This window comes from Pleurodeles waltl, chromosome 12, assembly GCF_031143425.1.
Source record: "Pleurodeles waltl isolate 20211129_DDA chromosome 12, aPleWal1.hap1.20221129, whole genome shotgun sequence".
Classification (NCBI taxonomy): domain Eukaryota; kingdom Metazoa; phylum Chordata; class Amphibia; order Caudata; family Salamandridae; genus Pleurodeles; species Pleurodeles waltl.
In genome coordinates, this window is record NC_090451.1 from 93,069,285 (window position 1) to 93,083,190 (window position 13,906).

The 13,906-nt window shown below is 42.9% G+C and overlaps 1 protein-coding gene across 1 annotated transcript in view; it reads right to left on the bottom strand.

Annotated features, from left to right (window-relative positions):
- LOC138268010 (disintegrin and metalloproteinase domain-containing protein 10-like) overlaps positions 1-13,906 on the bottom strand; it is a 148,243-nt gene that overhangs the window by 77,196 nt on the left and 57,141 nt on the right. The window contains exons 9-10 of the mRNA XM_069217318.1: positions 12,077-12,246; positions 7,405-7,576 (exon numbers count right to left, since the gene is read on the bottom strand). Of these exons, the coding sequence (XP_069073419.1) occupies positions 7,405-7,576; positions 12,077-12,246 (342 nt within the window). The remainder of the gene's footprint in view (positions 1-7,404; positions 7,577-12,076; positions 12,247-13,906) is intronic.

Consider the following 13,906-nt stretch of genomic DNA (forward strand, 5'->3'; position numbering starts at 1 on the left):
GAAGTTTGTTCAAAATAGAACAAAAGGTACTCGCGCCCTAAGGTAACTATAACTTGCGCCCCCGCCATGCACAGTTATCAAAGATGTCATGAGAGCTGTAATTTGTGGGGTAATTAGCAGTGCACGGGGTGAGTTATAGTTACCTTAGGGCGCAAGTTATATTTGCTTGAAATAACTCTAACTATAACTGGTGAATTTCTATGGTTTTGCACGTGTAAAATGTGCCTAAATATGAAGCCTAAATATGAAGCCTAAATATAACGTCCCTGCAACCTTTGGTTTGAGTGAATATGCATACAACTCCCTGTAACCACTAAGAGACTTTTTCTAGACTTTGATGAATAATATACTTAGAATGATATATCTTAGAAAAAAATGAAAAGCAAAATGTATTTGTCAAGTAAAAAGAGTGTGATTACATTTCAGTATACATCTTAAATATTTGCATTTGAAAAGTAATTAAAACAGGAATGTGATTGCTGACACACCTAGTCTGGAACCCTCAACCTTCAGGATAAGAGCCTGAGACCTTAACCTCTAAGCCACAAGTAGGACATAAATGTATCATCATCAGGAATGTGTTATCAGTCAAAACACTAGTAAATAAATGGACACACTACGTGAGATATCAGTGTAGGAAAGTACCATCTTGCCTGGCATGTTACCCCCATATTTCACTGTATGTATGTTGTTTTAGCCTTGTGTCACTGGGACCCTGCCAGACAGGGCCCCAGTGCTCATAGTATGTGCCCTGTATGTGTTCCCTGTGTGGTGCTTAACTGTACCACTGAGGCTCCGCTAACCAGAACCTCAGTGTTTATGCTCTCTCTGATTTTCAAATTTGTCACTTCAGGCTAGTGACTAAATTTACCAATTCACATTGGCATACTGGTACACCCATATAATTCTCTTGTATATGGTACTGAGGTACCCAGGGTATTGGGGTTCCAGGAGATCCCTATGGGCTGCAGCATTTCGTTTGCCACCCATAGGGACAATTCTTACACAGACCTGCCACTGCAGCCTGAGTGAAATAACGTCCACGTTATTTCACAGCCATTTACCACTGCACATAAGTAACTTATAAGTCACCTATATGTCTAACCTTCACCTGGTGAAGGTTGGGTGCCAAGTTACTTAGTGTGTGGGCACCCTGGCACTAGCCAAGGTGCCCCCACATCGTTCAGGGCAAATTCCCCGGACTTCGTGAGTGCGGGGACACCATTACACGCGTGCACTATACATAGGTCACTACCTATGTATAGCGTCACAATGGTAACTCCGAACATGGCCATGTAACATGTCAAAGATCATGGAATTTTCACCCCAATACCATTCTGGTATTGGGGGGACAATTCCATGATCCCCCGGGTCTCTAGCACAGAACCCAGGTACTGCCAAACTGCCTTTCCGGGGTTTCCACTGCAGCTGCTGCTGCTGCCAACCCCTCAGACAGGTTTCTGCCCTCCTGGGGTCCAGGCAGCCCTGGCCCAGGAAGGCAGAACAAAGGATTTCCTCTGAGAGAGGGTTTTACACCCTCTCCCTTTGGAAATAGGTGTGAAGGGCTGGGGAGGAGTAGCCTCCCCCAGCCTCTGGAAATGCTTTGATGGGCACAGGTGGTGCCCATCTCTGCATAAGCCAGTCTACATCGGTTCAGGGATCCCCCAGCCCTGCTCTGGCGCACAACTGGACAAAGGAAAGGGGAGTGACCACTCCCCAGACCAGAACCTCCCTGGGGAGGTGCCCAGAGCTCCTCCAGTGTGTCCCAGACCTCAGCCATCTTGGAAACAGAGGTGTTGGGGACACACTGGACTGCTGTGAGTGGCCAGTACCAGCAGGTGACGTCAGAGACTCCTTCTGATAGGCTCTTAACTGTCTTGGTAGCCGAACCTCCTTTTCTGGCTATTTAGGGTCTCTGCTTTGGGGAATTCTTCAGATAACGAATGCAAGAGCTCACCAGAGTTTCTCTGCATCTCCCTCTTCGACTTCTACCAAGGATCGACCGCTGACTGCTCCAGGACACCTGCAAAACCGCAACGAAGCAGCAAGACGACTACCAGCAACATTGTAGCGCCTAATCCTGCTGGCTTTCTCGACTGTTTCCAGGTGGTGCATGTTCTGGGGGTAGCCTGCCTTCACCTGCACCAGAAGCTCCGAAGAAATCTCCTGTGGGTCGACGGAATCTTCCCCCTGCTAACGCAGGCACCAAAAGACTGCATCACCGGTCCTCTTGGACCCCTCCCATCCTGACGAGCGTGGTTCCTGGAACACAGCAACTCTGTCCAAGTGACTCCCACAGTCCAGTGACTCTTCAGTCCAAGTTTGGTGGAGGTAAGTCCTTGCCTCCCCACGCTAGACTGCGAAGCTGTGTACTGCATGATTTGTAGCTGCTCATGCTTCTGTGCACTCTTCCAGGATTTCCTTTGTGCACAGCCTAGCCCAGGTCCCCAGCACTCCGTCCTGTAGTGCACAACCCTCTGAGTTGGCTTCCGACGTCGTGGGACCCTCTTTTGTAACTTCACGTGGACTCCGGTTCACTCCTCTTCCAAGTGCCTGTTCAGGTACTTCTGCGGGAGCTGCCTGCTTCTGTGTGGGCTCTCTGAGTTGCTGAGCGCCCCCTCTGTCTCCTCTTCCAAGGGGCGACATCCTGGTCCTTCCTGGTCCTCAGCAGCACCCAAAAACCTCTGCTGTGACACTTGCAGCTAGCAAGGCTTGTTTGCTGTATTTCTGTGTGGGAACACCTCTGCAAGCTTCATCGCGACGTGGGACATCTGTCTTCCAAAGGAGAAGTTCCTAGTCCTCTTCTTTCTTGCAGAACTCCAAGCTTCTTCCATCCGGAGGCAGCTTCCTTGCACCTTCATCCGGGGTTTCCTGGGCTCCTGCCCCCCCTGGACACTGTCGCGACTATTGGACTTGGTCCCCTTGCCTTGCAGGTCGTCAGGTCTGGAAATCCGTTGTCAGTGCACTGCTGGTGTTTGTTGTTCTTGCAGAATCCCCCTATCACGACTATTGTGCTCTCTTGGGGTAGTAGGTGTACTTTACTCCTACTTTTCAGGGTCTTGGGGTGGGGTATCTTAGACACCCTGACTGTTTTCTTACAGTCCCAGCGACCCTCTACAAGCTCACATAGGTCTAGGGTCCATTTGTGATTCACATTCCACTTTTGGAGTATATGGTTTGTGTTGCCCCTATACCTATGCTTGCCTATTGCAACCTATTGTAATTCTACACTGTTTGCATTACTTTTCTGACTCTTACTTAACAGATTTTGGTTTGTGTACATATAACTTGTGTATATTACTTACCTTCTTACTGAGGGTACTCACTGAGATACTTGTGGCATATTGTCATAAAAATAAAGTACCTTTATTTTTAGTAACTCTGTTTATTGTGTTTTCTTATGATATTGTGCATATGATATAAGTGGTATAGTAGGAGCTTTGCATGTCTCCTAGTTCCGCCTAAGCTGCTTTGCCATAACTACCTTCTATCAGCCTAAGCTGCTAGAAACACCTCTATTCTGCTAATAAGGGATAACTGGACCTGGCACGAGGTGTAAGTACCTTTGGTACCCACTACAAGCCAGGCCAGCCTCCTACAATCAAGACTTGAATCTTCAACCTACTGAGTGACAATCCAAGAGCCTTACCCGTAAGCAACAGGAGACTCTCTTTTGCTGTGCATCAAAAGGTAACTATAACATTTGAACCAAACATCTCCCTTGTGTGTCACTTTGAAGTCATTCTATGGAGGGACTATTGTTATTGCAATGGTCTCTCATTAGAATGACTTAAAAGCGGCAGACAAGCAAGATGCTTGCTGCCAAATGAGGAACACAGGGGAGCCTGAGGGCCTCCACGGTCCTAACCGGCTCCCCTCATCCTGCAGGAGCCGTCATTGCTCCTACAAGCAGGGAGCTGCTTGAAATAACAGCTCCCTGCTTGCAGAAGCAATGTTTTAATCTGTTTCCCTGCACGCATATTTGTGTGCAGGGAAGCAGATGCAAACTCCGCTTTCCACAAGCAAGAGCTGTTTGACAGCTCCCGCTTGCAGAAAGCAGATCTATGTTTGCTTTTGTTTGGTGGGAGCCGTTAGCTCCCACCAAGGAAAAGCAACCAGCTATGTCCTGAGGATGGGCACCCCAGGACATAGCAGGAGCCAGCCCTGGGGGTGGTTTAACTCAGGGCCATCTATGGCTCCATGAGGTGGGCCACATGGCCCCCCTCCAATGTTGTGTTTGCCCCAGGGAGGTGGTGGTTCCTGGTGCTTGGGGTCCACAATGGAACCTCTTAATTCTTTTATTTTAGCCCTAGGGAGGTGGCAGTCCCCAGGGCTGAAAGGGGACCCAGCGGCCCCCCATGCACACATAATTTGTTTATCCCTGGGGAGGTGGTGGTACCCAGGGCTGCGGGGTGCGTGGCCTTCCTGCATTTCATTGAACATTTGCCCTGGGGAGGTAGCGGTCCCTGGGGCTGTGGTGGTACTGCGTGGCCCGCTGCATTTCATTGAATATTTGCTCTGGATAGGTGGCGGTCCCCTGGCCTGCAGGGGAGCCGCAAGCCCCCCGCACACATAATTTGTTTGGCGCCAGGGAGGTGGCAGGCCCAGGGGCACGGGCGGGTCTAGCGGGCCGACCTTTATAAAATGATTAAGCCCCAGGGATGTGATGGTCCATGGGACATAACAATGCCCTAGGAGGGGGCCCAATATGCCCCCTCCTTTATTTTAACATGCCCCCAGGGACTTTAGGAAAACAAGTAGTGTAGGAGACCGCGCTTATTTTTTTTTTATTTTATGTTTGCTGCTAATCTGCGAATCTGTTGGAAATTTGCGGCAATTTTTTTTTTTAAAGTGCTTTTTTGCCCTGGCGGAGCTAAGGGGTCACAGTGTCACTGCCCTGGCCCCTTTTCTTTTTTTTAAATCTTTTTTTTCTGGGAGTCGGCTGAAGCCGAGTCCCAAGATGGCGGTCAACACTTCCTGGTTGAAGTGTTGGTAGCCAATGAGAGCTCTGCAGATCTCTGCACAAGCATGTTAATATTTGTGAATAATTCACGCCTCTAGATATCTATATTTCTTTTTCTTTTATTATCTCAAAAACTACTGAACGGATTTACACCAAATAAGAAAAAGCACTCTTTCTGGACCAAGAGCTACCTTCCTGCCAAATGTGGTGTAATCCTGGCAAGCAGTTCGGGCTGTAATCATGTCAAAAAACATTATGGGAATTCTAATGGAAACTGCACTTTTATTGACCCCCCCTTTTTTCACGGCCCCTGCTTAACGGATCACTGAAAAACTTCCCATGCACAGCACAATTCATGGGAACACTTTTTTCGGAAAGTTTTGTGAAGATTTGTCAAACGGCGACAAAAATATATGGAAGTCAAAAACATGGTCCTATAACTATACCTACCTACTGGTGACCACCAGTAAGATATATATATATATATATATATATATATATATATATATATATATAGAGAGAGAGAGAGAGAGAGAGAGAGAAAGAGAGAGAGAGAGAGAGAGAAAAATTCACCGCACTCTGGGAATCCAATTTTATCGACTTTATTTGTTGAAGAGCAACCACCAATGCGTTTCAACTCTTACGAGTATTGCTCATGATCAGTGAGCCCTTCCACAGTTTCTAAAATATATACAGCTGTTCCATTCTGGAACTTGTAGTTCATCATTGTTGCTGCAATACAAAAATTCAAATAAAACACTTAAATGCATTACATCATGGTTTCGCCAAATGCCAACTTTGTCAGTTGTCATGATGCTGTAAAGACATTGTGGATAGCATTGTTGACACACGTATCTTGCATCACTTATATTTACAAAATGGTTGCCTGTGCATTACATTGATTCAATCGAGTGAAGCAGTACTATTTCATTTCCATCTGTCAGTGTTGTGGATGAGTCCATGTTTAGGTCTTTCATATTACCTAACCCAATGAATTAATTGGTGAGTTACCATGATTCGGTTGTTATTTTATGTATGGCTGTATTCTGTATGTCACTTGGGGTTTCGGACCCATGATTTGTGCAATATCTGCATCACTGATTAGAATATTCCAGTGCATCTTAAAAATCCCTTCAATTTATCTGTTCTCTTTGCTGTATGTTAGAATGAGGCGTGGACAGTTAGTCTCTTGTGTGTTCGTTCTAGGGGGATTTTCTACCAAGGTCTTTTGTCGAGTCGAGACAAGTTGCTTGGCAAGACAATTATGAAGGACTCGTAGGAGTTGAAATACGTTGGTGGTTGCTGTTCAACAACTAAACGCAATAAAATTGTATTCCTGAGTGAGATGAATTTCTCTTGATTAATGGATATTCCTGGATCCCCAACACCGGCAGTGAAGTGCCCTGCTCTAACCATTTGACTGCATTGTTCTTCAAAATATAGATGTGTATATATGCGCACACACACATGTATATATACATTATAATTGATTTGAGTGGTTGATATATATCATTGGATTTAATATAATTGGACCTAACTGTCTAATATATATATATATATTTATATATATATATATATATATATATATATATATATATATATATATATTCAGTAGTATATATTTGCGGAGTTAAGGCCAGTTATTTGTCGATATTCCAGCTACAGTATTTTTATATTACAATATTATGATCGACTACAGACTGACACTCTCTCCTCTTGCAACAGCACACAAGAAAAGGTGAAAAATAGCACTCTTTCGATATGTTATTGAGAATATGACGTATATCTAACGACCACTCCTATCTGAGGCCATATACCCTAAGGACTGGGGCTTATTACAGGACTGAAGGGCTAGGGTGGAATTCGTCCTAGCAGGTAGAAAGTGGCATGTGCCTGACCCTGCTCTCGCCCTCCAGACCTTTCTACCAAGCAGAAAGAATCAATCAAGTGCATACTAGGTGTTTGCTAGTTAAGTATATATCAGACTTTATATACAATATCCTTAACTCCACATCCACTTATGGGGACAACACACTTATTATCGTTACAGTAGTGTATTATTGCACGTTAATAAACAAACTGCATATAATAGTAGAACAGTTTTCCAATGCATTATTTGCATACCCAATTCAACCACTAATATAGTTTTTGGAAATCAGGGGATACAGAGTTACCTATTAATTTCTGGGATGCCACTTATCGAATGCAGAATTACTGGGAAAAGATTCCACAAAATTTGAGCTGGCATAAGCCTCCCAGAAATTATTAAGTTAAGTATGCCTGGAAAATTCATAAGAAATTCACTTGTAATTCCTATCCAGACTCAAACTACTATTTCTGCTTAATCGTGAATTCTGAGTGACTATGTTTAGGAGCTTATTTGGAGGTCAAAATGTGTAGTTAATGTAGAGCAAAATCAAGCTTAATGAAATTCCACATACCAACAAAGCACTGGTCTTTCTTTGCATGGAGGATTTTTCCAATGAAGCTCACTGTGCATGGTGAGAACCAATTGCTTCTGTATTGTGTTTCGTCCACTGCGTAAGGAAACATGAGGTAATTCCCTTCCTTGTCGCTTGTCTCAAATTGTTCACACTCTTTGCCTCCATCATGCTAAAACAAGAAAAACAAAGATTAGAGGATGAAGAAGTCATGAGTCTTAATTATATTACTCAAAAAATGCAAATTTTGTACATAAAAGATCTAAATGCATCACTTCAGATTAGAGACTTAGAACCTGATTTCGAGTTTCTAAGAAGGATGCTCAGTCAAAACGAGACGGATCTCCCGTCCGCCTCGTTATGAGTGCATTATATCCTAATACACTTGTAATCAGGTGGATGAGATATCATCACAGACTCCTTATTATAAGCGCATTGTGTTGTGACAGAGTACCCACCCACCAAAATCTAAATCAGAAAGGAAGTCACAGAGAATTTGTGCGATATGTGTCTTATGCTTCAGAACTTGAGACCCAAACTATATTCTATGAACTTGAGACCCAAACTATATTCTATCCTGTCCATTCAAAATGTTTTTCAAGTGCTTTACACCTAATGAATGAATGCCTAATGCTACAAGGAAGCATTTATGCACAAAAAATGTATCATGTTACTTGAAACTAAAGGGAAAATGTCCTTTACAGTCTCACGAAAAAACAGAGCAAGAAGTATCCCTACTGTAGTTCCACTGTATATTGAAAAGGAAAATTTGCCTGTGAGTTTCAGGTTCCCTTTGGATGTTTGACAAAACTCTTAATTAAATCCATGTACAGCTAAATATTTTAGATAAATGGGAAGGCAACTGAATGTCAGATAATTTGGAATATACCAAAAGCCCAGGTTTACTCTTAGAATTTTGCGCGCACCATCTCCCCGCACCTCATTACTTGTGATTTCTTCACAAACTTAACATACAAATTTAAAGAAATTGTGATATCGTGACTGCATATTTTTAGATAATCCCTCTCTTGCTTTAAAAGTTTCTTAAATATTGGTAATTTGTCTCCTGCTTCCTAGAATCCATACTTAAACAATTGTAAGAGTGGTGGGTTAATGTATAGAATTTCTTTTCAGTGGAGAAACATACTTATTACAAAGGAATGCACCAATTACTTACCTGTAAACTTTGTTATTTTGGTGAGCAGTAAGAGTTTGGAAGAACGGAGAACCGACCGACATTGCAGGTTTTCCTGCACTTACACATTTGCAGTCCCTCAGCTATAGAGTTCAGGGAATCAATGGGTTTATACTGGTTATTCCTCCTCTGTCTTTGCCTGTGTAAACATATGATCTTATGGCCCAGTGAATATTGCCCTGCATAGTTTTCCCTACCAGAGACCTGCATGCGAGGAATGTCAGGCTCCGACCTGAATAATGCACAATGGCTTTCATGTGCAGGGTGGTAGGCTAGCTTTACATCATGCCCTTTATTTTTTGTTTTCAAACAAACAACTCCCACTTTGAGAGCTGTCAAAGAGACCCAAAAGTATAGTGTCAGTTTCTCTGTCTGTAAGCACCCAATATTGTCAGAATTTTACAGGAAGATGCTCTTGTTTCGATTTAGGACACTCAATTGGAATAAGTCACAATTGCCACAAATCTACTAGGGGAGGCTGTGTGTGAGTGTTTGAGTGGGTGTGTGATCTCTCACAACTAAAGATTGACATGGAATTGTACTTTATCGGGCATAAGATGTCTGATACCAAAGCACTGTATCAATAACATCACAATCTGAACGTGCAATACATGTCACAAGGATTCTTAGGTACATCCATCTATCCTCCACTCTGTGGCAGCGTGGAATGCTAGGGATTCGGTATGCCCATTCTGACACCTTCTCCCAGAGAGGAAAACATGGGGAAGGAAAGAAAGAAACAACAGAGACACTCAAACTCCACAGCTCTGCATTCAGCAGGATGTGCTTCACACAACCGTAGGTCCTGAACAAAGAAAGAAGTAACTGGAGTTACACTCAGTTCTACAGAACTACAGCTTCTGACAATGAGGGCATGCTTTGAACTTGCTTGACCATGTGGCTAGGACTGAAGGTGTACCTCATGAGCCCATATTCCAGACTGGCAATACAGTAACCATATACACATTTCAGTGATCTGGAAAAGACCTCAGAAATGGTAAGAGATCAAGACCTTGTCACATCTCTGAAAAAGACATTAACCAGTACATTGACAGCATGTCCATTTGATGGTGGGACCCAACTCACTGAGCCATCTTGCTTGGCACATCACACTGGTCCTGATGGTAGATTTGTAAATAAAGTACTGTGTGAAACACAAGAAGATAAATCAACCTCTTGCTTGATCAGATGACAATGCTGGCAGTGTCTATACATCCTTGGGTTTGACGACCATAAATGTAGGTACCAAGAAACAGGTCTTGGGATAACAGTGTCTTGCACTGGGAACTCACTGTTCACCCACTTCACCTAAACACACCTTTCTGCTACTACGGGATCAGGATGTTTTTTTTTGTTTTAAGAGAGTAAAGATAAACAATAGTACTCGCACATGCAGTTGTATCATTTTTGGGAAGGTCCACCAAGAAAGAACCAGCAGCCCCTGGCTCTAGGAGCTCAAGGCAGGACTCTCAGAAGTGGCCATTAAACAACAGTCACTGTAATTCCTGCAGATTGAGAATGAAGGATCACAATATTGTTAAGCAGAGACAGGAGGAAGAGGGTCAACAGAATGACAAAAGCTGCTCATAACAGCTAGTGCTTTGTCGGCTGACGTCAGCGTTTTACATTAGTGACGCCATGTTTGAGTGCAGCTTTTCAACAACAACCCCCTGCCTGTCACTTTTATCCAAAGAGCACTGCCATACTATCCCAGCTACAAATGCAACTGCAAGCCAGAATGTATAATATAGTGTTAGGTACAGTGGCATTAACTCCAGTTTCACTGTTCTGCGCACCAGTGCACTTCAGAAAGTATTCTTCTACCATTGGAGCACACTGTTAAGATTCAAGAAACTTCCAGGTGGGCCACAATTGTTGGTGCAAAAACAAGTAATAAATAATTCTGATATCAACTCTTGCAAGCACGACAACTGCCAGCACAAACATTAGGGAAAATCCCAAATAAAAATGCAATGTTTAGTTATGGTAAAGAGATGCTAAAGGGATGTTTATAGTTCTATAGTACCCTTTGCTGCACTGTTCGTTCAGGTGCTTTCTGGTCATGGGGATTCTGTCCCAGGTCACAGTCTGTTTCCTGATTGTTGGGTCATCCGTTGAATCATGATTACTGTAGTGCTTTCATGCCTATGTTTAGTTGTACAGGTATTGTGATGGTCAGATTTGTTTGGTGTGTGTTGCTGGAGGTATTAGTTATTAGGTTTCACTGTACCCCTTTCAGGCACACTGGCTGTGGGATGATGGATGTGTTGGTTTAGTGTGATATGTTGACATGGAGAGGTATATTGCTTTATTTTGCATAGAGATCTGTTATGCAGCTCAGTGCCGTCAAACTATTTGGTTTTTTTTATCTCTGAAGCAGCGTTTATTTATTATTAAAGTTGGTACTGTAGTAAGCTTGGTAGTGCACAGGTATTTAAATATCTGAGCTGAGTTAGAGCTGCGCTTAGTGTTGGTATATAAAGTGTTCTATTGCGTGTTGGGTGTTGTTTCTAAAAGGAACGTGCTGTTGTGTGTACAGCAACATCCAAAAAGCTATCAGATCTCCTACGGGCAGTCAGACCTAGTGTTCACTGTTTTGTTATATATTATCAAGCATGCTATTGCAAGCTTGCTAAAATACAATATCTGAGCTGTGTGAAATGGGTGTGCAGGGAACAGTCTAATGCCTTGTGTTGGGAACTGTTTCTGGGTGGGGAGTTTTATTTTGAGGACATTTATACTCACATATATTGAGTACATGCACTGTGTTGGATGGCAGTGTGGAGTTCTCTCTAATGTTGCTGTTGGGTACTGGATCAGAATATCTTCTGCCGACCAGATCTAGTGATTGCAGGTCTACTATGTAGAAGAAGAGCACAGGGCTTATGTGGGAAGCATAAACATCCAATTATTTAATAACGCAATGACATGTATGAGGACATGCCGGAAGGGGTATGAAGGAATACCAGAAAGGAGTCAAATGAAAAAAAAAAAGTTTGATGATTTCTGTGGCTTCTTATACAGAAGAAGAGAAGAGGAGTTTATGTTAAATAAAAATGATGATAAAATCATGGGTTTAGGAAGCACTGCTTTTTATTTGTAATGGTGAATAAGTTGGTTTCTTCATGATGAAGATTCAACAAAGTGTGGGTCAACCTGTGAACAATGTCAAAATATACCTCAAACCCCAACTAGGCATCATCAAACAAAAGAACACTCTGGACTGATTATTGCTGGTGACTGGGGCTGTTAGCGATGCAGGACCGGGCAGAGAGAGCAGTAACTTTCCTCTTCACTTGATGCCAGTTATAGTAAAGACTGTGATGAGGAAGCCAGAATGTAATGAAGTGTGATAATCACTCTGCAAGGACTGGGGAAACCATAGTAAGACATGAGTGCATTTTTTTCTATTGTTCCATATATTACTATGGCCTGATAAAACAAAAATAGAAATGCCACCCTGCCAAAGGTACTTACAGGAGCTCCCAAGCTGTGCGCGAGTTCATGTGCCCATGTTATGGCGATTACCCTGGGAAGCAACGGTTGACCAAAAGTCTGCACAGTGACCAGTCCGGTGTTCAGCGAGGCATCATTCTTCAGTGGGTTCCTAAATTTGATATTCTTAGAACATATTCCACCATAGTCACCTAAAGAAGTAAACGAGTGGCTGAATACTGAGGTCAACATATCGCTAAATGTAGACATTTACTATTCATATACATGAGGACAGAAAGCAACAAGAGTGCGATTATACACTGGATTACATTATTTTTTAAATAACACTACGAAGTGTGTAAATCTCAACACAACTTTTATAGATTATTGATTTTTCAAAATATATTTAGATGAATAATGACCTGTGATGTTTAGACTAAACTTTTTAAAATGTCAGGTGTGTGAGCCTTCCACTAATCTCGGACACTAAATAAAATTTAAAGGGACGATCTCCTGTAGAGTGATATACAAGTTTGGCTGCAGAACAGGCAGGGACACAGTCACCAATCTTAGACATTTGGGATGACTAAAATTTACAGTGGACAACAATGGAGTCGCCGCTTTATTCCTTCTGGATATATAAGCTACATTTCACACTGTCTACCACGACACACTACTATACCTACTCCATCATCTCAAAATACATGAAAATGTTCTCAAATGGATTGCTTCTCTCCTTAGAGACAAGCAAAGTTTGATTTACCTACCACCTTTCAAAACGACTGCTTACACTCAACACAGCGGCACCCCGCGGGTTCCACCATGTCCCCTCTAATATTCAGCATCTACCTAACCACCTTACCAAACCAGATTCAATCATTCACCCTCGTCTATTACAACTATACAGACGGCATGCAAACCACTCTTCAGACCTCTGGAACTCAGAACCTGATGACTACCTTTGAGCCATAAACACGTGAACGATGAGTAACCATGTAGAAGCTCTACAGCTCAATGACGGAGATCATGAGCTGTGGACAATGGCCAAAAATACCACCCTACAGCCCTTTGATATAGCATGCTAAGAACACAAAAAGTACCCTCCAAACAATGAAAACACTGTTGTATCTTCCCATACCTTAGATACCAACAAAAGCTACAAGCTATCCTCACACTCATAATCTTGAACCTTAACTGTGCCTGCAGCCCCAGCCTTGACAAACCCAGATTCATCATTTAAAAAATACAACTAATCAAAGACTCCTTTTCTTCCCCTGAAAACGAATGACTCCAGTCCTGTAATCACTCCACTGACTACCTACAGCAAGAAAATAAATGCTCAAAGCACTCCGCACTGCCCACAGAGACTTACAAGGAAAAGGGCCACTATATCTATGAGTTCAGTTAAAGCAATACAAACAAAACAGGACACTGCATCCCAGGCTTGTACCATCATCATGAGACGAAGTAGGCACTGCTTTCTCAGTACAAGCAACAAAGTTCTGAAACTTGTTACCAGCTAAGATTCGAAGCATGCACGGACATATACACTCCAGACGGCAGTTGAAATGTAGTTATTTACAACATAACATCATCTTCCCACAACCACTGGATGGAAGCCAGATAGACAATCACAAGTTTGAGTACAATCTACAGCTCACAACCCACAGCACTAACCTATAGTTAGCCTTGATATTATATAGTAAAGCTACTTCATATAGAGCCCTTCAGACCCACACTAACTCTATAATACTCGACTGTCTGCAGCTTAATCCTCTTACACTCGCATAAGACATATCTGTTGTGAACTTTGGCCCTTACCCAGTACTGTACAGGCAATAAACCACCCATCACCAACTGACCAGGCATGGA